Source organism: Eurytemora carolleeae, unplaced genomic scaffold (genome assembly GCF_000591075.1).
Source record: "Eurytemora carolleeae unplaced genomic scaffold, Eaff_2.0 scaffold189, whole genome shotgun sequence".
In the NCBI taxonomy this organism is placed as follows: domain Eukaryota; kingdom Metazoa; phylum Arthropoda; class Copepoda; order Calanoida; family Temoridae; genus Eurytemora; species Eurytemora carolleeae.
Genome location: NW_019396111.1, coordinates 127,432 through 152,324, shown reverse-complemented (window position 1 = coordinate 152,324; position 24,893 = coordinate 127,432). Strand labels below are relative to the sequence as shown.

The 24,893-nt window shown below is 32.5% G+C and overlaps 1 protein-coding gene across 1 annotated transcript in view; it reads left to right on the top strand.

The window, feature by feature from the left end:
* Nucleotides 1–5,582: 5,582 nt before the first annotated feature.
* The window catches only part of LOC111695243 (unconventional myosin-Id), a 32,101-nt gene continuing 12,790 nt past the window's right edge, over nucleotides 5,583–24,893 (top strand). The window contains exons 1-10 of the mRNA XM_023464475.1: nucleotides 5,583–5,845; nucleotides 13,640–13,749; nucleotides 13,809–13,907; nucleotides 15,433–15,491; nucleotides 15,602–15,758; nucleotides 15,993–16,158; nucleotides 16,686–16,860; nucleotides 22,538–22,720; nucleotides 23,651–23,722; nucleotides 24,665–24,791. Of these exons, the coding sequence (XP_023320243.1) occupies nucleotides 5,757–5,845; nucleotides 13,640–13,749; nucleotides 13,809–13,907; nucleotides 15,433–15,491; nucleotides 15,602–15,758; nucleotides 15,993–16,158; nucleotides 16,686–16,860; nucleotides 22,538–22,720; nucleotides 23,651–23,722; nucleotides 24,665–24,791 (1,237 nt within the window). The 5' untranslated portion in view covers nucleotides 5,583–5,756. The remainder of the gene's footprint in view (nucleotides 5,846–13,639; nucleotides 13,750–13,808; nucleotides 13,908–15,432; nucleotides 15,492–15,601; nucleotides 15,759–15,992; nucleotides 16,159–16,685; nucleotides 16,861–22,537; nucleotides 22,721–23,650; nucleotides 23,723–24,664; nucleotides 24,792–24,893) is intronic.

The following is a 24,893-nucleotide window of genomic DNA, read 5'->3' as shown; positions in this document are numbered from 1 at the left end:
CCCCCCCCCCCCACCTTCGATACGATTATATACTACCTTCAGGATATCTAAACTAATTAATGTGCAGTTTTAATCAAGATTACAAGTAAATTAAAAGCTTTACCTCTCCGCATCCACGTTATAGGAAAAGACAACTAAACTTAGTCATTAAAATTTTAGACCGCCTCGACTCTAAAGTGTCACTACGCCTTGGTCTATGGTTTTATCTCACCAATTTGCATATACTTTTTTGCAGCCCTAGACATACACTCATTTTAAAACACAACGCGCTTGTTTCTAGCTTAAGTTTGAAAGGAGTAATTGGAAAAATACTGCCAGAATTTTTTATAAGAGGTTGCACATGTTGGTTTGCAGTGGGCATCAATGTGTGTTGACCTAATCTATCTTAAGATCTAATACATTATTAGGTCGGTATATGATACTTTTAGGTATGCTTTTCAACGTAATTTTTGTTAATTTTCAATCCTTTAAAAAAAGGAAACCTTTGTCCATGTGTTTCTCTAAATTTTTATATCTAATACAAAAATGAAAAACTTACAATTTAGCCTTAAAAACAATAATTTGAATATGTTTAGTCATATTTTGATCTTTTATTCAAACCTTGTCAAAAATAACAAAAGTGATCAATTGTACTTAAAAATATTAAATACAGCAAAAAAGTAAAAAAAAAAGCCAACATGCTAAATCTATATTCATTGGGGGAAAATGAACTTTTAAACAGGACCTTTAGTTGTCCGTGCCCCCCCCCCCCCTTATAAGATACCTCTGTCCTAAACCCATCTATCATTCATTCATGCATGCATGAAACATTCTTATATACCATTTCTCTCACTTTCACCCCATCACTCAATTATTATCCATTTAAGTAAACGGTATACCTCCCCATCCCCTTCCATACTCCCACTGTAATAAATATCGTAGCAAACCCTATATTTATAAACCCGAACACACCTTGTTGTACATTGTAACCGAACTACACTTGTAAACAACTGCGTCAAACCTGTATTGTGATTAAACCTAACTACGCTTATCAATAACTATGTAAAACTTGTAATTACGTAATTTAACCTGTACCATGGAACTCAAAATATACTTATTTGGAAAAATACTGTGCTTGATTAAGGTGTAGCGTGTAGCGAACAAGATGGATTGAGTTGTATCTGGTGGGACAGATACAAAAGAATACAGAGAACTAGTAGTATCTGAGCAATACATACTCAAGAATACAACAGCGTCTTATATGGATTGATAGAGATTAAGTATTATAGAGAGCTAGTTGTATCTGAGTAATACATACTAAAGAATACAACAGCGTCTTATCTGGATTGATAGAGATTGAGTATTATAGAGAGCATAGTTGTATCTGAGTGATACATACTAAAGATCCCTTATCTATAAGGATATATCCTGTATGTAAACTGAATTATCTAGATATTAAAGTAGGATGTTACTGCATAAGTATGAATGGGGAAACTTCTATTCATATTCTCATATAAAAGTAAATCTACTGTCTATGAGGGTCCAGGGAAGGCCGGGTCAGGCTTAGATATTGGCAAGCCGGTAACTGAAAGTTTTTGCAGGGGGTGGGGCACACAGGGTAAACAGGAGGGCAAATCACTCTTACACAGGAAAGACACTTAATTTACCATAAATCGTTTAAAAAGGATTCTATGAATGTTCAATTTTTTCCCTTTGTATTATTTTTAAGTTACCTTTGCTAATTTTTTGACTAAATCTTTGCAACCTTATAATATATGGTGTAAATCTTTCATATGTCACTGTTTGAAATATCGAAGGTCTACGAAATCGGGTTGCAAAGATACAGGGGTTTAAAAATGAGAGTTTGTGAGAAGAACTTTTACACTTTTCTGGTCAGAGAACTATTACACGGAAGCGTACAATGAGACCCGTAGAACTGTGGAATATAAAGACGACTGCTGTAAAGAGCATGAAACACAACTATTGTGCAGTGTTATTCACAATACATAAGCCCAATTAACTTCATAAGTTGCATGATTATCAAGCTACTATGTAAATTAAGATTGCTTCAATGTCATCCTCCTATTCCACAGTTTTGTGGGCCCCACTGTATAAATTGCCTTTTTTTTGTAATTAAGTATTTTTTTTAAATTATAGATATCAATGAATTCTTAAAAAGTATCTGTATCATATCATCAATATTTTGTCTCTTTACTTGACTATGTAGCAATATCCTTTATAAACAGATAATTGTTACTTTTGCGTGTTCCTTTTTTAAGTAACTGAGTTTCTGCCACAAACTCAAACCTTTGATATTTCATACTATTCTAGTATGTTTAATTATAGGCCAAGATTGAAATATCAAAGGTTTAAAACAAGAATATTTTTAAATTGTTTTGTTGTTCTTCAATGATGTACGAAGCTTGCAAAAAGATGCCGCCATTGTTTGAGAGTTTATTTTCATTATGTCTAAAAGAATATTTTTTTCCTCCCAAAAACGTCCTGCACGGTTGGGTTGGTGTCCTTGCTAAGAACTTCAGAATTAAAAGACAAATGGTATTTTTTATGGTAAGATTTACACTACGTTAAAGTACGTACAATAAAAGAATTTATGAAACCCCTGAAAGCCTAATTTTAAATGTAAACGCAAAGGAATTGAGTTTTTGCCACAAACTCTGACTTTCTAACCCCTATATCTTTGCGACCCGATGTCGTAGATCTTAGATATTTCAAACTATGAACTCTGTTTGATCAAATAATTGTAGTTTGAAATATCAAAGGTTTACACCATCGGGTTGCAAAGATATAGGGAATAGAAAATTTTAATTTGTAGCTAAAACTCAATTCCATTCTTAAGGTTAGATTTTGAGAACTAGAAATATGATGGAATTTAAACTTGAAAATAACAAACATTTGGTTGCTTTGTTCCCCTCCTTATGAAATAATCTTTACTTATTAAATATTATTAAATATATGAATTTGGTTGCTTTGTTCCCCTCCTTATGAAATAATCTTTACTTATTAAATATTATTAAATATATGAATGATATCTTGAAAAGCAATATTATAAAACAAACTGAACAAGATTCTCAAACCCTAGATAAAACAGTTCAAACTAATCAATACTGATATATTTGAAACGTTTTCATTTTTTTATGGAATTTCAAGTCACATTCAATACTAATATGGCCATGTTGGATTCACAACAGTACCCTTCAAACCTTGTCTGATCAATTAATTGATTATATATCCCAACTGTAAATAAAACAATTATTGATTATTTTAGAAACCTGTAAACTATAATTCTTTGTTTATGTTCTGAACTTTGATGTTTATAACTATGTAACATATGATTAATCACAGAACAATAATATATTCTCCGTTAAAGAATGATTTTACAAGAAGACGATGTTTAAAACCGACATATTTATAGATAGAAAATCTTTCTATTTTCTTGAACAGAGAACAACCTTTTGATCAAAAAAGCATATACAGGGAGAGGCAAAGGGGCAGTGCCAGAGGCGTATGGAGGAGGCTAAGTGGGTGATCACACAATTTTGAAGATGTCCCCCTCTAAACTCTACTTCGGTCAGTGTACTGCAAATCACTGCATTGCACACCGAAAGCTTAGTTGAAGTAGGTTTCTTGATTCAAATGTATTGAATATCGTCATCGATGACCTCAGCAAATTGTGCAAAAAATTCCTTCTTTTCATTCAAAGAAAGTATGCACTGACATCTTTGTATATTACTTTGCATGCTTGTCTTTTTGTTTGTTTGTATCCAATAAACGCCAAAACAACAATTAGAATAATATTTTTTAGCTTCAAGCTTGTAAGCACAATCAACATTTGTTCAATGTGATTATTGTTAATTAAGTATCAGTGACGTCATATGAGGATTTAGAGTGTAAAAAGGCGACATTTACCTATATTGAGGCGAATCCAGAGTATCTAACCTTATAAACAAACATATGACTACTAACTATGTGTGTACACTGTACACTGTAAATTGCTGATGCTCAGTAGATATCATAAGAATCTTTGCAATTATGTTTGGAATGTGTGTATCTGTTTATATGTCTATATCTTCTAATTCCAAAGGAGAACTATAGACTGAGTTTATTATCTATGAGAAATATATAGATTATGTCATAATCATGACAATCCAATGGTTTATGCACGGGTTTAATTTAAGGGCTGTAAACAAAGGGACATGGTTAAAGGCAAGATTAATGCAAGGAAAGTTATGTCAGAGGTGTACGCATATTTTTTACTGCAGTATACAACTCTGGGCGGTAATGTAAACACAAGACGGATGTCGAACCCTGACATGGGATCCATCTTTCATATCTATTCTTGTTTACAAATTCCGCCCAGAGAGAACTGGTTTCAATAAATACGCACTACGCAGAGCATACACAACTGCAATTAACTTTCCTGGTTAAAGGTAGACTTGAATCCTAGGGTCATTTTGTAAGGTTGCTGGAACCCTTGTGTCCTGGTTAAAGGTAGACTTGAATCCTAGGGTCCTTTTGTAAGGTTGCTGGAACCCTTGTGTCCTGGTAGTCCTGGTTAAAGGTAGACTTGAATCCATAGGGTCCTTTTATAAGGTTAGTTGGCACCCTTGTGTCCTGGTTAAAGTTGAGCTAGAATCCAATTCCAAGGGTCCTGTACGTATAAAGTGGGTTGGAATTCAAGGGTCCTGGTTTAAAGTGGGTTGGAATCCAAGGGTCCTGGCTTAAAGTGGGTAGGAATTCAAGGTTCCTGGTTTAAAGTTGAGCTAAAATCCAAGGGTCCTGGTTTAAAGTGGGTTGGAATTCAAGGGTCCTGGTTTAAAGTGGGTTGGAATCCAAGGGTCCTGGATTAAAGTGGGTTGGAATCCAAGGGTCCTGGTTTAAAGTGGGTTGGAATCCAAGGGTCCTGGATTAAAGTGGGTTGGAATTCAAGGGTCCTTGTTTAAAGTGGGTTGGAGTCCAAGGGTCCTGGTTTAAAGTGGGTTGGAATTCAAGGTTCCTGGTTTAAAGTTGAGCTAAAATCCAAGGGTCCTGGTTTACAGAGGGTTGGAATTCAAGGGTCCTGGTTTAAAGTGGGTTGGAATTCAAGGTTCCTGGTTTAAAGTTGAGCTAAAATCCAAGGGTCCTGGTATAAAGTGGGTTGGAATTCAAGGGTCCTGGTATAATTGGTGTTGGAATCAAAGGGCGTGGTTAAAGTGGGCGAAGGCCCTGGTTAAAGACGGGCTGGAAACCAAAGGTCTAGTTAAAGACGGGCTGGAAACCAAAGGTTCTGGTTAAAGAAAGGCTGGAATCCAAAGGTCTAGTTAAAGACGGGCTGGAAACCAAAGGTTCTGGGTAAAGAAAGGCTGGAATCAAAAGGTAAATTAAAACACTAAATTTGTCCTGGCTAAAGAAAGGCTGAAATCCAAGTGTTCCAGTTAAAAACGGACTGGAAACCAAAGGTCCTGGTTACAGACGGGCTAGAAAATGGGTGTGTTCCTACGCCTACATATAGGTTGAGTATATGTAAGCCGGTACCTGTTGAGTCGTGACAACAACCGCACGGTGTGTCGGCTCTCTTATAGACTCTAGATTATAGTTATACTATATTCAACAGTCAGGTCTAGACCCCCAGTGGGTTCACGAGCATTACAGTGAACTCAAACCCGTGTACTTTCAAAGATAACACCGACACTTTTAACTGGCTTGTACACATGTACACTGTACAGTGTACAGAGTGAACCGTGGTTTCGAATTTCTTCTTGGTTTAGCCTCTTCTCAAGATGGCTTTACACACTACGGTGGGGCTCGGGGACTTTGTCCTGATGGAGAAGATAGAACTGCCAGCGTTCATTAAGAACCTCAAGATCAGGTTAGTCGTCTAGATATTTAAAATGATCTGAATATTTGATGGAAAAGGATGATTAACTTTAAATCCTTCCAGATTTCTATTTGCAATTTATTCTTAATCATTAAAGAATTTACTCGGAGCTACATGGGTATAACAAATCCCAGGGACCCGACCCTTTCTTGTTCCATCATCATCATGTTTTTTTTTATTATTCTGCTGACATATACGTACATATAATATATTTAAAACAGCTATACCGTCACAAATAGAAGACATTTTTGCGAATATAATCTAAATAAATATATAAATTTCCTTTTGCAAAATTATTAGTATTATTATTATTATTATTATTATTATTATTATTATTATGCCTTAAATACTTAAGAAGAAAAATATGCTCTAGTTTTGTTTTGTTGTAATATTAAGGTTTATAAACAGAAATATTTTTTTTATGTTTTTAATAAGATCAAGAACATATTTAGTCTAAACTGAACTAAACGGGCGTATAATTAGTATTCTATATTTACACCGGAAACGTTTTAAATAATAAAATATGTATTAATATCCAAACATAGCAGATATATGTTTATATAATTTTATGTAATTTAGACATAAATATATAGATATGAATTGTATTTTGAAGTGTACAAATGTTTAATATTGGATTTTGTAAATCTAAAAACTCTATCTACCAAGGATATATATAATCCACGGTTTGAACCTTACTCAGGAACTCAGGACTGGTTTAGAAACAAAGGATGAATCATCAAATACTTAGAATATTAACCGGGACTAGGATTCACACAGTCCTTCCTTCATTTAGTTGTATAGTAGTATAAATACATTTCTTTTCTTCATGGAGTAGTATACATACATTCCTTTCCTACATAGAGTAGTATATATACATTCCTTTCCTTCATGGAGTAGTATACATACATTCCTTTCCTACATAGAGTAGTATATATACATTCCTTTCCTTCATGGAGTAGTATACATTCCTTTCCTTCATGGAGTAGTATACATTCCTTTCCTTTATGGAGAGTATACATACATTCCTTTCCTAAATAGAGTAGTATACATACATTCCCTTTCCTAAATAGAGTAGTATACATACATTCCTTTCCTTCATGGAGTAGTATACATTCCTTTTCTTTATGGAGTAGTATATGTACATTCATTTCCTAAATAGAGTTGTATACATTCATTCCTTTCCTAAATAGAGTAGTATACATACATTCCTTTCCTACATAGAGTAGTATATATACATTCCTTTCCTTCATGGTGTAGTATACATACATTCTTTTCCTAAATAGAGTAATATACATACATTCCTTTCCTACATAGAGTAGTATACATACATTCCTTTCCTAAATAGAGTAGTATATATACATTTTTTTTCTACATAGAGTAGTATACATACATTCCTTTCCTTCATGGAGTAGTATACATACATTCCTTTCCTAAATAGAGTAGTATACATACATTCCTTTCCTAAATAGAGTAGTACATATACATTTCTTTCCTACATAGAGTAGTATACATACATTCCTTTCCTACATAGAGTAGTATACATACATTCCTTTCCTAAATAGAGTAGTATACATACATTCCTTTCCTACATGGAGTAGTATACATACATTCCTTTCCTTCATGGAGTAGTATACATACATTTCTTTTCTAAATAGAGTAGTATACATACATTCCTTTCCTAAATAGAGTAGTATACATACATTATAGAGTAGTATACATACATTCCTTTCCTACATAGAGTAGTATACATACATTCCTTTCCTTCATGGAGTAGTATACATACATTTCTTTTCTAAATAGAGTAGTATACATACATTCCTTTCCTAAATAGAGTAGTATACATACATTCCTTTCCTACATAGAGTAGTATACATACATTTCTTTCCTTCATAGAGTAGTATACATACAGTCCTTTCCTACATAGAGTAGTATACATACAGTCCTTTCCTTCATGGAGTAGTATACATACATTCCTTTCCTTCATGGAGCAGTATACATACATTTCTTTCCTACATAGAGTAGTATACATACAAGCCTTTCCTTCCCACATAGAGTAGTATACATACATTCCTTTCCTTCATGGAGTAGTATACATACATTCCTTTCCTTCATGGAGTAGTATGTATACATTCCTTTCCTACATAGAGTAGTATACATACAAGCCTTTCCTTCATGGAGTAGTATATATACATTCTTTTCCTTCATGGAGTAGTATAAATACATTATTTTCCTTCATGGAGTATACATACATATATACCTTTTCTTCCTGGAGTAATATAGTAGTACACATACAGTCCTTTTTCTACATATATGCATTCCTTTTCTTCATGAAGTAGTATACACATTCCTTTCCTTCATATAGTAGCATACCTGCATTCCTTTCCTTCATGAAGTAACATACTTGCATTCTTATTCCTAAATGGTTCATCATGTAAATAAATAATTTATAAGAGCTCTTAAACTTGGATATTCAAGCAAACAGTTTAATACATGACTATAAAAGGTATGTATTGTGTAGCGTATTGTATACCTGGATGCCCCAAGTTTAGATTATATTTAGTAAAACTAATTAACTTAAAACCTATTGTTGACATGGCTGATATCAAATATTCCCCCGGAGTCCAGTATAACATTACATGATTAATCCCCTGCTACGAATAGCAGGGGGTAGGGGAATTAAATCCTAAAAATTTCTAAACCTGGTTGGGGGGNCCTACCTCAACCCACTCAATTCATCCTACCTCAACCCACTCAATTCATCCTTCCTCAACCCACTCAATTCCTAAACCGTTACCTAGCCAAGCCTTAACTTTAACAAAAATACTACAGATATTAAATTCTAATTTATTTTTCCAAAAATATTATTCGGTCTGGGTTGGCCCTCTTCAGTTTTAATTTTTGAGTGTTGTTTTTAATTGGATCAAGATCAATAATGGAGAAGATATTATGTTTTTTCTATGTCTAAGAGTATTTAATTGTGTTAATTTCTATATGTTTTCCTGCAGTAGAAATGCGCACTTTTGTAGTAAAACCACAATTGAAATAATTAGTTTTCAAAATTATAAACATTAATATATTATTAAAAGGAAGCTTTTAAGGGTACCGTTGTGAATCGGGAATTGGCATTTGCACTTAAAAACTCAGTAATTATACATCGTGGAAACGTTTATATGTCTCAAATGAATCCTAAAGAATTTGTCCACAACACTGCGTACTAAGTTTAACTACCTTAAATAGCAGGTTCCTTTAAATTTAATTCCACATACTTACACAGAGATAACTGAAATGAAGGATCAAACATCAATTCTTAAATTGAAAGTTCCCCCTGCATTACACATCGAGATGAATTGTTCAAGATTAACAATATTTCACACAAAAGTTCCGCTGTACAAATATTATTATTATTATTTAGTAGCAATAAAACTACAGTCAAAGTATCATGTCCGGAAGACAATGTTATGTTGAGCTCTAGGGTTGAGCTCCAGCCACTTAGCCGTGTCTGCTTGGGTTGTAATGTGTTGCATAGATATAAAAGTCCTCTAAATATTAATCATATTGTACGTGCAGGTGAATCTTTAGGAATAAATATTTATATATTTATATATCTATATACATATGAAACCACCTGTTCGTTTGTGTTTATTTACATCAATTGGAAATGTATATATTACAGATTAAAAGTCAGTTTGCCTTCACTTTCAAGCCTATTTTACTCTAAATGTAGATTTTTCGTATTTCTACAATTTTTCCTAAAAACTCAAATTTCTTACTTTACACGTAGATTTTGAGTAAAAATTTTATTTTAAACATTTGCGTTCAATAAAAAAACATCTGTAGCAAAAGTTAGCGTACATGTGTATTTCAAGGTTTTCAAATCTATTTATTGTACATTGATCGTTAACAATTGTTGATCAAATTATAATTGTCAATTAATCATTTACGATTTTTGATCCTTGATGATTGAGAATACATTTTTTATTTATTTGGTGCCATATTTTTCAAATAATTCAATTAGAATCTTTATTAATTAGCTTATTTAAAAAAACAGATTCAAATGTTCCAGATCTTTTCTAAAAGCAATAAGAACACGCAAAACTGTAAATAACACAGTTTAATCTGGCATTACAGTCATCAAACAACATACAATGTTTTGCTTTAACATTCACCATTTGCTCAGTCCATAAAAACTGTAAATAAGAACACGCAAAACTGTAAATAACACAGTATAATCTGGCATCAAAGTCATCAAACAAAATACAATGTTTTGCTTTAACATTCACCATTTGCTCAGTCCATAAAAAAAGTATGAAATAGAAAAAATGAAAAACTGCATACTGAATACATTTAGTGGGTCGCACTGCACACACGGGTTAAATACATTTAGTGGGTCGCACTGCACACACGGGTTAAATACATTTAGTGGGTCGCACTGCACACACGGGTTAAATACATTTAGTGGGTCGCACTGCACACACGGGTTAAATACATTTAGTGGGTCGCACTGCACACACTGGTTTAATTCGTTTAGTGGGTCGCACTGCACACACGGGTTAAATACATTTATTGGGTCGCACTGCACACACTGGTTTAATTCGTTTAGTGGGTTGCACTGCACACACGGGTTAAATACATTTATTGGGTCACACTGCACACACGGGTTAAATACATTTAGTGGGTCACACTACACACACGGGTTAAATACATTTAGTGGGTCGCACAGCACACACAGGTTAAATACATTTAGTGGGTCGCACTGCACACACGGGTTAAATACATTTATTGGGTCACACTACACACACGGGTTAAGTACGTTTAGTGGGTCACACTGCACACACGGGTTAAATACATTTAGTGGGTCGCACTAACACACACGGGTTAAATACATTTAGTGGGTCGCACTGCACACACGGGTTAAATACATTTATTGGGTCACACTGCACACACGGGTTAAATACATTTAGTGGGTCACACTGCACACACGGATTAAATACGTTTAGTGGGGCGCATTGCACACACGGGTTAAATACATTTAGTGGATCGCACTGCACACACGGATTAAATACGTTTAGTGGGTCACACTGCACACACGGGTTAAATACATTTAGTGGGTCACACTGCACACACGGGTTAAATACATTTAGTGGGTCGCACTGCACACACGGATTAAATACGTTTAGTGGGTCACACTGCACACACGGGTTAAATACGTTTAGTGGGTCACACTGCACACACGGATTAAATACGTTTAGTGGGTCACACTGCACTTACGGGTTAAATACGTTTAAAATCATCTTAAGAGGAAATGGTTAATCGTAAGAAATGATTAAAGAATAGAAAACAAAATTTCTAAAATTTTAATCCGCTTTAAAAATCTGTCTCTGATACAGTTCGGTTTAAAATATCCTGTGTTTATTCTGTATATAAGAACTTAAGTTAATCCTATCTTATATTTCCAATTTTATAAAAAATCGATAGAGTTCAGCTAGCTTTAAAGAATTCTGGATTAAACTGGATGTAAAGTAAACCAAGGAATATTTAGAAACAAGAGAGGAATTGAACTCAAACTAAACCAGACTTAACATTCCTAGATATTTGTACTAATTCGAGTCAATTCCCATTTTGGTTTGTAACTAAAGGTTTAGACGAGCAAAGTGAACTTATGAGTACTAGGTACCAGAATATAAAGTCACAAAATGGTAGGACTTTTTTTCACAGTACTTTTTAAGGGCCAGATTTAGGACTTTGTTCAGGGAACTTTTTTGGCGGTTACTAAGAAGAGCACAATAAAGGAGTGGCACAGCATTTAATTTCTTAGTTTATATCTCGACTAAATAAAACGTTAGTGCAGGGACTGGAAAGGAAGGGGGGGGGGAGAGGGGTTAAGAACAAGGAACTTAACTGTTGTGACGTCATGGACAATTTTCAAGATTTTAATATTTTTTTTAAATTCTTTCCATGATATGTTATGAGGTATAGTGTATTCTTTTAGGGCGAGGCTATTGTACATATACTCTTAACTATAGGTATACTCTGAGCTAATTTATACTCTGAGCTAGTGTATACTCTGAGCGAGTGTATAGCTAGCGTATACTCTGAGCTAGTGTATACTCTGAGCTAGTGTATACTCTGAGCTAGTGTATACTCTGAGCTACGGTATACTCTGAGCTAGTGTATACTCTGAGCTAGGGTATACTCTGAGCTAGTGTAAACTCTGAGCTAATGTATATTCTGAGCTATAGTGAATACTCTGAGCTAATGTATACTCTGAGCTAGTGTATACTCTGAGCTAGTGTATACTCTGAGCTAGTGTATACTCTGAGTTAGTGTACATGTATCCGGTGAACTAAGTCAATGCAAATTGAATGATAAGGATTGAGTGACGTTAAACAGATTTAACAAACCTTGAGATTTTATATTAACAATAACAAAGTTAAAAAGATATTTCATCTTGAATTATTCTTAACTTATAAATACTTAATGCTTCAAAGATTACATTGACTATTAACTTTGTAGACACACATCAACAATTAAACAGTACTTCCTCATAAACATTAGTCGACTAAAGGGACTTCAAGTGATCTACCATCAATGCCCGATTCACTATATACGGTACCCTTAAAAGCTTTGTCTGATTAAGCATTAAGTAAAGATATATTAATGTTTATAATTTTGAAAACTAATTATTTTCATGTGTCACTTGAACTTACACTCTCATCCCTTCAAGCAAAGAATTATTATGTAAAGATAGTTATTTTAGAGGTGTACGCATTTTTAGTACTGCAGTGTACTGTCTCTGGGCTTTAAAGTAAACACAAGGCCCAAATCCTGAAATGGAATCCATCTTTCACATAAAAAAAAACAATAAAATATTTTGGTCATAGGAAACTATTAAGTGAATTATCAAAATTTTCAAGATTAAATGATTTTATCCTCCTCGGATACTAGAGGAACACTGATGCATCTATTCTTGTTTACAAACACCGCCCAGAGAGAACTGGTTTCAATATGTACGTAGAGAATACGAAACAGCAATTAACTTTCCTTGTCTTATTACCATGCCTTTAATTATTTACTTAGAAGTATGGTATATGGCTAAATAATTGTTAATTGACAAATTATTTATAAAGAAATGAGAAGAGAGTTTCAAAAAGTTTTCCTTAACAATAATATTTTATTTATTTTTGATTTTTTGACTTGATAACGTGGATAATAGATATACCGGAAATAGGAAGTTAAATTTACTCGGCAGGAATATAAACATACCGGGGTAAAAATAATTTCCAAATTTTTCCTCTTTTAGTTTTTGTTGAAATTATATTGATATTAACAGGCATAACATTTTTTTGCTTATTAAAGTTTACAAGACCATTTTACATCAAAAACTTTCTTAGCAATGTTTGAATAAAAATCTTTTAAAAAAGGATTGAAATTGCAGCCATCTAAATGCATATGCTGTGTCCTATATAACGTTGTTATATTTTAGTCACAAGTGTTTTTAAATACCGTTCGTCATAGTTTTCAGGTTCATTTGGGGGGGGGGGTCCAAAAATCGTTCTCTAGGACAGACCCAATACTTTTAGGGGGTAGAATAATTTAGCCGTACCCCCTTCTGGAGAAGTCAAAATTAAGGTGTAGATTCAACCCCCCCCCTGGGTTGTTTTATTACATATATTATTTTAGTAGAACAAATAAATCTTTAAATATTTATCCTCAGATGTTAATTAATTCATCTATTTATTATTTAATCATCTATTTTTCTAAATATTTATTTATCTATTTATTTAGACACGAGGCCCACCAGATCTATACATATATCGGCGAGGTTTGTGTATCGGTCAACCCGTACACTAACCTTAATGTATACAGTGATGAGGTGGTCAATCAGTACAAAGGTATTATTATTATCATTATTATTATTATTATTATTATTATTATTATTATTATTATTATTATTGTGAGATATTTGAGCGTCCTCCTCATATTTTCGCCATAGCAGATGCTGCATATAAGTCTATGCGAAGAAATGGGAAGGATACTTGTATAGTTATTTCAGGTATTTTTTCCCTTTAAAATGTTTTCTCAAAATAAAAAAAATAAAAAGGGAGCAAATGTGTTTTTGTAAAAATTGTTTTCCAAAGATTTAAAAGATCTATTATCGAGGTTAAAACTGAAATTGTTCTAAATTATTTTTGATTAAAAGTTTTCTATGCCAAAATCGAATTGGATTCATTCTACAATACATCTCCTTTTATTTATAGGGAACAAACCCTTAAAAGATTTGAATTATGAAGAATGAATTATGATAGTTTAGATAATAATATTTTTATTAGAGAAAGATAATCGATGAAATTAAAGACTTTATAACACAAGAATCATTGTTATGAAAATAAATTAAAAAATGAAACAAAAACTGTTTCTGTTTGATAATATTTTATATATTTTATGATCTTATTAAACTATTTTACAATGAAATTTGAGATAATGTTGGTAAATCGAAACTTATATAATCTATTTTAAAGAAAGTAAGAAAACTTTTATTTTCGTCTATCTTCAGATCATATTTTTTTACTGTGAGGCCTAAACCTGGAACATTTAGTTTTTTCGATATATATATATATATATATTTTTCGATATAACTTTATATGAAAAATTGAAAAACATGCTTGAAGATATAACTATTTTAATTTTAGATTTTCTTTACAATAAATTTATGTATATACCATTCTTGTCTTGCTGTTTCTTTGTTTGTTTGTATCCAATAAACGTCAAAACAGCTGAACCGATCAGGCCCAAATGTTGTGTGGGACCTCAGATGACACCAGGGAAGGTGCTCAGAATGCTCATCAGAATTATAAAAAGTTGTCTCTAAAAAAATTTTTATTTTCGGAAAATTTTGAAAATCCACGAAAAAAGTTGTAAATAAACAAAATTTGTTTTTAATGTTTTATCGAAGAGAAAAAGTTGAAAGACTGACAACAACTACTTTTTCAATAAAAAAAGAACAGTTTTCCTAACAAATAAAAATATTAAAAAAACGTGTTATTTTTTGGAATCCATTTTGTTTAAGTAAAGTAGTAAAGTTCAAAGCTTTTACTGAAGTTTCCAAGTAATCCAACCCCATCTACGGATTAAAGATAAACAGTTTTTATGTTCTTACACTTCAAAATATAAATGTAGTTTGACAGGTCAATAATGCTTTTTATTGTTCTAACATTAAACATTTTTTACAGGTTGAAATAAATAGATTATTTAACAGGAATCATGAGTCGTTGCCACAAGCTCAGATTTTCTAGTCGCTATATCTTTGCAACCTAATGTACTTTTTTGCTGTTTCAGAAGTAATTTTATTCATTAAACATGTTTTAGGAGTTCGATTTATTGTTAAACCTGTTCTAACAAGCACCAATTAACAATTAAACCTACTTTTAATTCTTAAACCTTTTCCAGAAATAATGTTCGGTTAAACCTATAAATTCTCTTGATACTAAAAACTTTTTTTAACATTATTGATTTGAACCAAAGAGTTCTATCAATAATCAAACCTTTTTTTGAATAAATATCGATTAAACCTGTTCTAGGTGAATCTGGAAGTGGTAAGACTGAAGCTAGCAAGGTTATCATGAGATATATTGCGAAGGTAATTAATCCCTTTTTAAAAATAAAACAAATAAATCGATTTTAGATTATTTTTAAAACTCCATAATCATTTCCTTTCAAACTATTTTGCTTTAATAAAACTTGTTTTAGGTCACGAATACAGCAGGGCAGGCGGAGATAGAACGGGTTAAAGACGTTCTTCTCCAGTCTAATGATATACTGGAGGCATTTGGAAACGCTCAGACTAATAGGAATGATAACTCTTCAAGATTTGGAAAATATATGGATATCAATTTTGATTTTAAAGGTAAAAGAACTTACTTTTAGTGCGGACTTAATGGCGACACACATAAATATTAAAGGGTTAATTTTGTTTCCGTTGGAAATAAGATTTAAGATTTAAAGAAGCATTATTTAAAAGTTCTTCTCGTGCATAAAACCTCCAAAATATGCAAAATGGATAAATTTTCATTCTATTGGGGAAATGTGTCTTGAACAAAAAAAGCCAAAAATGTTGAGGATAAATGAGATATATTTTTAGGTGATCCTATCGGTGGACACATAAACAACTACCTCCTGGAGAAATCCCGAGTAGTTCAACAACAACCCGGAGAAAAGAACTTCCACGCCTTCTACCTCCTGCTCCAGGGAGCCCCGGAGCAAGAAATAAAAAAGCTCAAGCTCACCAAATCCACCGAAGATTACAGGTACATTTCCTCTCTTGTAAAGCTGAGATATTGATATTTTTATTGGATGGAGTGTTGAGAGTAAACAAGATAAGGACTCAGGAGAGATATCGTGGCCTAAACTTTTTATTCTGATACATTTCTTATCTTTTACATTCACTTTACACAGATTTAAAAAGCAATAACTCGGATATATTCATTTTTAATTTTATAATGGAAAAATTATATATATGCTTTATACACCTATATATATATATATTTGTATCTAACAAATGTTAAAACGACCTTTTTTCTGGGAAATCATATGGTCCCATGCCAGATAAGTTTATTTTCGGTAATATCAACAAAAATGCATTAGAATTATTATTTTTTATTTTTTGAAGTCAGCCAGTATAAAAGAGAAACCCTGCGATATTTTTATTTTTATAATCTCAAAATCTGCGAACAGGTTGAAGATAGATCAGCAAATAAAAGCTAATGGAAAGATGGGCCGCGATTCCGAAATGCGTCCTGCAAACATATTTATATATATATTTTTCAAACTTTAGATTTCTTGCCGCGGATAGCTCTGATAAAAGGTCTGTTGGATCTACCCGGAGTCAGGACTATAACAGGGTTTCTCAAGCTATTAAACGTCTTGGGTTCAACGATGAGTCAACTAATACTATTTGGAGAGTTCTCGCCTCTATTCTTCATCTAGGAAATATTGATTTCATCCCAAAGGTTAGTTATTTTTTATTTGCAATATTTTCCTGGAGACTTGGCGCTTTTCTTAATATTTTCCTGTAGACAAGACCCTTTTTTAATATTTCCTGGAGTCATGGCACGTTTTTTAATATTTTTTTCTGGGGACAAGGCACGTTTCTTTATATATTCCTGGATACAAGGCACGTTTCTTAATTTTTTCTGGAAGAAAAGGCACGCACGTTTCTTTATATTTTCCTGGATACAAGGCACGTTTCTCAATATTTTCCTAGAGACAAGACACGGTTCTTAATATTTTCCTGAAAACAAGGCACGTTTTTTAATATTTTCCTGGAGACAAGGCACGTTTCTTAAGATAAAACTTGAGAAAATTCCTGGTTCATGTTTTAATATTTTACTGGTAAGAATTACCGACACGCGCACTTATTGAATTTCCTGTAAAAATATATACCTGTCTTCTGATTTTCTTGGGTAATTTTCTGACACTTTTTTTCCTGTCATTTAAAAAAAAAATACTTTTTATTCAAGGACAAATCTGTTTTCCTTTGGTGAATAGTTCTACTAGATTCCTACAATCATCTAATTTAATTTTATTATTCCATCCCTCCTGGTATTTATCTAACCTTTAACTCTAGTCGAATATACTCTTATTTTATGATTCCATCCGGCTCAGTAACATTTTGCCTAGTACAAGTTCGCCTAGTACACTTTCGCCTAGTACATGTTCGCCTACTAACTTTTTGCCTAGATAACATTTTGCCTAGATAAAATTTTGCCTAAACACAGTTTGCCTAGACAACATTTCGCCTAGATAACATTTTGCCTAGATAACATTAGAAGGTAATTTTCGCCTAGATAAATTCACTAAAATTTATAAAGTTCCTCTTTTTTCTCAAGAAATTCAATTAAAAGCAGAAAAAATGTATTATAATAATGTTTACAAATTTTTTCTTACAGGGCACTAACACCAGGTTTCCACTCGATTTCCTTGTTCCTAAGGTGGTATCACATTTTCTGTTTGAACAGCGCCAATTATAAACTTTCTGACTACCAGGTCCATTGGAGACATATGAGAAATGTTGATTATCAATTATGGCTGGTCTGTCTCGTTTGGTTTTCCCTACCTGAATTAAGGACGTCATGTCGACATCAATGTCAGTAGAAACTTGAATGATTTAAACTACAAAAAAAATTGTGAAATTTTTATAGTAAAAATTGCGTATTTTTTTTGTTCCAAAAGCTGGTTAATTTGAAGAATGTTAATCTAGGCGAAAATTAATCTCTAATGTTATCTAGGAAAAATGTTATCTAGGCAAAATGTTATCTAGGCGAAATGTTGTCTAGGCAAAATTTTATCTAGGCAAAATGTTATCTAGGCGAACTTGAACTAGGCGAAAGTGTACTAGGCGAAAGTGTACTAGGCGAACTTGTACTAGGCAAAATGTTACTGAGCCTTCCATCCCTCCTGGTATTTATCTAACCTTTAAGTCTAGTCGAATATACTCTTATTTTATTATTCCATCCCTCCTGGTATTTATCTAACCTTTAATTCTAGTCGAATATACTCTTATTTTATGATTCCATCCCTCCTGGTATTTATCTAACCTTTAACTCTAGTCGAATATACTCATTTGATTCTACTGTTAAACCCTGGATCTTTCCTTCCTTATATTCATTCTTCAGTTTACTACTTATATTTGATTCTACATCTAAACCCTGGATCTTTCCTTCCCTTCATTCATTCTTCAGTTTACTACTGATATTTGATTCTACTGTTAAACCCTGGATCTTTATTTTATGATTCCATCCCTCCTGGTATTTATCTAACCTTTAACTCTAGTCGAATATACTCTTATTTTATGATTCCATCCCTCCTGGTATTTATCTAACCTTTAACTTAGTCGAAGATACTCTTATTGAATCCTGCAGGAAGAAACTAAGAAACCCATTTACTCCCGGGTTTATATATCTTCTTAATGATTTATCTCTTATCCTTGATTTCTCCGGGTTGTAGGAACCATTGAATAATTTGATGGTTAAGTAAGGTTTACATTTACCATTATATTTATTATCACCTCCACATTAATATTTATCTTCATATATCTATATATCTATGTTTGTCTGCCGGTCGGTCTTTCATTCTATCTAATATTTATCTGTAACTATCTCTATCTTTCTATCTATTTATCTATCTATCTATTCATCTATATATATATATATATATTTATATATATCCATCTATCTATCCACCTATATATTCATCCATATATCTATCTATTTATATATCCATCTATTTATCCATATATTTATCTTTCTATCAATATATATATTTATCTATTTATCCATCTATCTATCTATCTATATATCTCGCTATTTGGCTATCCAAATATCTATGTATTTATCAATCTATCCAACTATCAATCTATCTATCAATCTATCTATCTCTATTTTCCATCTATTTATCTATATATCTATCCATCTATTTTTCTATCCATTTATTTATCAGGTTGTCTAAATATATGAACGGTTTAAACGGTTTTAGTGAATTATGATTAAAGGTTTAAAATAAAGAGTTTGTGCAAACGTTATGGATTTTTTAAGAAAAAAACCTGTAAATTATTTAATTAATTTTTTAATCAGTTTTTCACACTGTATTTCCGGTGTCCAAAAGCATCCTTCCTCGTAAGTATATCAGTTCAGTTCAGTTCAGTTCAGTTCAGTTCAGTTCAGTTTAGTTCAGTTTAGTTCATTTCAGTTCTAAGGCACTAGGGTCATTTGATAGTACGTACGAGGAAGGATGCTTTTGTTAGACAGAAATACAATGCAATATGACTTTTTTTCATATAAATATAACTTAGTGACCTAGTTACTTGAAGTTGTATTTAGAATTGTAATGAGATGGAATAATGAATATTGTATATTCAGTGATCAGGGTTTAAATTATATCTGGACAATAGAGACAGTATTGAACCCAGAGCGTGAGGATTCCTAATTTAAACCTTAAACTTGAACAATTGAATTTACAACTTGTACTTAAAGAGACTGGAGGCGTAAATGACCTTTCATTTAAATAGTTGCATACACAATTCACGACAGTACCTGGCCTTATAACGTTCGTTTGAGCAAAAATTATAAAGATATTCTCGTTTTTCTATCTTAAAATAGATGATTTCCGTTTTGCAGTTTATCTATAGAAATTACTTGCGGATTTACTTGAAAGTACGTGTACAGTCCCTTTAGCAACATTTATACTACTAAACCAAGGTATGAGGTAGAACTGGGATCTAGTCACGACAGATTTAGCTCTTTATGTCCTACACGTGAAACTAACTAGAGTTAAGCATGTCCGGGCTGCAGTGGAATAAACTCAGTTAAAGAGAAAATGAGTCTTTGCCACAAACTCTGTAATTTCTATATCTTTGCTAAATTTACCCAATGTCGTAGACCTTAAATATTACAAATTATAAATCAGATCAAATAATCTAACTTTGAAGTATAAAAGCTTTACACCATCAGGTTCCTAAGATATAGGGATTATAAAAGAATTCAATTCCTGTATCTTTTGCCCTCAGACCGAAATGAACCTAATGCAATTTAATATTTAAAAATTATAAAAACTTTAAAAAGAATTTAATGCAAAAAAAATTCGATGAAAAAAGTTATGAATAAGTTTTATCTAAAAAAACAGATTGAATAAGAAAACTCATTGAAGCGTGATTTTTGTAAATTCAATTCCAAGGATATAGGATTAAAGAGAATTGAGAAGCGGAACGCTTGAACCAGAATAAACAAGTATCTAGGTATACTCAGATATAGACCGAGGATCAAGTGGAAATAACTTTATTTAGTTCCGGAGAAAATTAACTTAACATTGAACCAAAGTAAATTTAGCTTGGGATGAAAAAAGTGTAAAAGAAAACCTAGGACCATAGTAAACCAAAGTTTTATGTTTTCAGAGAATCAAGGCCTACTTTGGATCACAAAAAAAGTAAAAAAAATTCTTTTAATTTCATAGATATTATTTTTATATCTGGAAATAAAATGAGCAAAAGTTTATTAAAGTGTTAATATTTTAACATATCTAATTAAGGCCAGACACATGGTTTTCGTTCAAAACATTTCTCTGATATGAAATAAATAGTTTCTTTATTCTAAACACAAAAAAAGTTTAGTTTCTGTTTTCAGAATTAGTTCCAAGACATCCCTCACAAATAGACATAATTATTCGAGTTATGTTTGATGGGGCATATTTTCTATAAAAATTTTAAAATGTGAAAAATCTAGCAAAATAGGAAACAGGAGATAGATAGATAGCTCAGATAGTCAGCTTTAGTAAAGTTTAGATTTGTAAGTAAGATAGACCACTAGATTAACCGGCATCGTTACGCTCTATACTTTATGCACACAATATTTTCATGATTTATTATTCAAATAGATCAAACAAATTATTAGATATTAAAAACTTCAAGCTTAGATTTTGCTTTAGAAGTCCGGTTTTTAGATAGTGTTATCTTTAAAACAAACTAAATTTGAAGTAAGAATAAAACTGTGTGCTCACTCTCCAACCCTCAGTCTCTCCTCCTAGCTCAACTAGTTCTAACAAATGCAAAAAATAATGGAATCACTGAACCAAAAATCCTCTCCTATTCTCCTGCACTGAATAAAACCTATTCAACACGTTGTAAACACGTATTTAAGAATTACTCCTTAGTAGATGCAAAATACCTACAGCATTTGTGCACTAGCATACACACTTTACATACACAACGTACAATATGTTTATATATGCATATTTTTGCAAGGGATGTTATCAATCGATAGATTAAAAAAATGATCAAGTCGGAATTAATAAAAAACGATAGAAAGTAGAAGTTTTTAAGCCTTTGTTCAGATTTCGACAATTTTGGTTTTATGTAGTAAATTTATTTGTGATTAATGTTTTCAGGATCATGCATGTAAAAGCAGATTGACAAATGAATACCAAAATTTGATTAAAAGATCAATGACAACCTTATTTGTAATTGTACATTGTAAATATTGGATTTTATTAGGTTAGGTTGGATTGGACATAGAGGAAAGAAATATTTTGTTTGATTATATCACAGACTAACCAGACTGCTCACATGCTCTACCTGGATAGGCCTAAAGTGTCCTGGCACGCCATGCTACAGTTCCATGAAAGGTTTTTTGACAACCATCTAACGGCCACTTGTTGCAAATAATACCCTTTCAGGGGTTAAGTTTTACAATTTTTAAAGAAATACTCCAATTTTTTAACATGAAACATAAAATTTATGAATTGTGTCTATTTTTGAATATTTTTTATTTCGAATCCAAAGAATCCTTAAATATCCCTGAATACAGATGTCTGCTGATTGGTCGTGTACAGTACTTGTACACAATAGAACCTAGAAATTATCGCATATCATAGGGTTCAATTGATTTACTCTCTTATCTCTGGATTATATATGTATACAGCTGGTTCTTGTATTATATATTACTGTTATCTACAACCGGAAACATGCTAATTTAATTGTTTAAAAATTAAATAATACTACGCAAAATATAAAATAATACTAAAATATAAAGTATCGATAATATTACTACAGGGTTACCCACAAAGGTTGAAACGTTAATGACGACCTAAAACTTTTTAAATATAACGATATGAAAACTGATTACCCTGTATTTGCAGGAGGACGAGGGAACTGTGATCAAGCAGGAGAACATCGTAAACACGATCTCTTCCCTCCTGGAGGTTGGGACGGATGAGCTCAAGGATAGTTTAACTGGTCGTGTTATAGCTGCTAGTGGAGAGGTTGTGAGGAAGATTCATAATGAGAAGGATGCCGGAGTAGGACGTGACGCACTTGCGAAGGTATTTTCACAAATTAATTATGATTTCTCTCTTGAAGGATGTATTGAAATCTTAGTATCTCCGGGTACTGATCCTATCTGTGCATGTTTCACGTTTCGTTCCCAAATTTCCGTAATTCTCTAGTTATGGGTTCACAAGGATCAGTTTCACTTCCTGCTAACCCGACAATTGAACCTGTCTCTAGCTTATCTCAAATCTCAAGTTCTCATCATAATCTTTCTTTTAATTTCTCCTCATCACGAACCTTATTTGTATTCTATTCTATCCTAAATATGTATTTTACTTATGTTAATTATGTTCATCGTCTATTTATCATGTTTATACCTTGTATGATCGTCGATTTATCATGTTTATACCTTGTATGATCGTCTATTTATCATGTTCAGGCTCTGTATGATCGTCTATTCATAATGTCTAGGCTTTGTATAATTGTCTATTTACCATGTTTAGGCTCTGTATGATTATCTATTTATCATGTTCAGGCTCTGTATGATCATCTATTTATCATGTTCAGGCTCTGTATGATCATCTATTTATCATGTTTAGGCTCTGTATGATCGTCTATTTATCATGTTTAGGCTCAGTATGATCGTCTATTTATCATGTTCAGGCTCTGTATGATCGTCTATTTATCATGTTCAGGCTCTGTATGATCGTCTATTTATTATGTTTAGGCTCTGTATGATCGTCTATTTATCATGTTCATGTTCAGTATGATCCTCTATTCATCATGTTTAGGCTCAGTATGATCCTCTATTTATCATGTTTAGGCTCTGTATGATCGTCTTTTTATCATGTTTAGGCTCTGTATGATCCTCTATTCATCATGTTTAGGCTCAGTATGATCCTCTATTTATCATGTTTAGGCTCTGTATGATCGTCTATTTATCATGTTTAGGCTCTATATGATCCTCTATTTATCATGTTCAGGCTCTGTATGATCGTTTATTCTCCTGGATAGTAGGGCAGGTTAACTCGGCTATTGATCCTTCTACTAATCAGGTTTATTTTTTTCTACATTAACAATTATTCAGAGCGCTTCGCATCTCCTTTTAATACTTATCTTGATTCTTAATTTATTTTTTAGATATTGTATATAGTGGTTAAAAGACGAAAAAACAGCATATTTTACTCTCGACTAAAAACAATCCATTAGGGGAGGGCTTAATATAAAACTCAATCTATTCGGTCTTACCTTTTAATATGTTTTGTCATTTGCAGACCTAAAAAATACAAAATGATTAAAAGACAAGAAAGTTTGAATTTGAAAAGTATAATTTAAAAAGAGTTGTAAAAACAAGAATTTATGACCAATAAGCCAACGGAACATGGATTTAAGGCTTTTAATTCATAATTTATCTTTATCTTGTTGCACTGTAAATTGTATATTGAGAAGGTTCAATTTTCAGCAAATTTTAAATTTACAAAGTGTCCAGTTTCACCTAGAAAATGTAGGACATGTGTTCATACCCCCCCCCCNCCCTGGCAATAATGAAAAACAGGAATCTGGACAATAAACCACCCTGCTGTAACAGTGTTTTGGTGGGCGGTGTTAACTGGATGCAATTTAGTTAGTAATATTTCTCGTAATTGCGTTTCTATCAATCTTATTTCGAGCAGATATATCTGCAGCCTTAGATTATTTTTGTGTGTGTACAAACTACAGGGTTACCCGCAAAGGATGAGATGTTTATAACGACCGGAAACCTTTTGAATACAACGATAAGATTAAAGGGTATAGTGTGTGTTTTTGCCTCAAGTTAACAACAGCTTTTTAGTGGTAAACTAAAGGATTATTAAAGAAAGAATCAAAGTTTACAGCTGCAGGGAATCATGAATACATTCTATGCAGTCGTTTTCTCTATGAAGTATCGTCATCCATATATTTAAAATTTTACTTCATAGTTTTGTTTATAAATTTTTCATTCTATATTTGTTGTCTAGGCATACGTCCCCAACTCTACCGTGATAGGAGTTCTGGATATTTACGGGTTCGAGATATTTGGATCCAACAGCTTCGAACAGTTCTGTATCAACTACTGTAATGAGAAGTTACAACAACTTTTCATAGGTACGGAACCAGGATTTTTCAGTCGGAATAACAAAAATATCTCCATTATTAATGCTTAGATACTTGTATTCAATACAGAGGCGACCCTTCTGAGTAAACTTT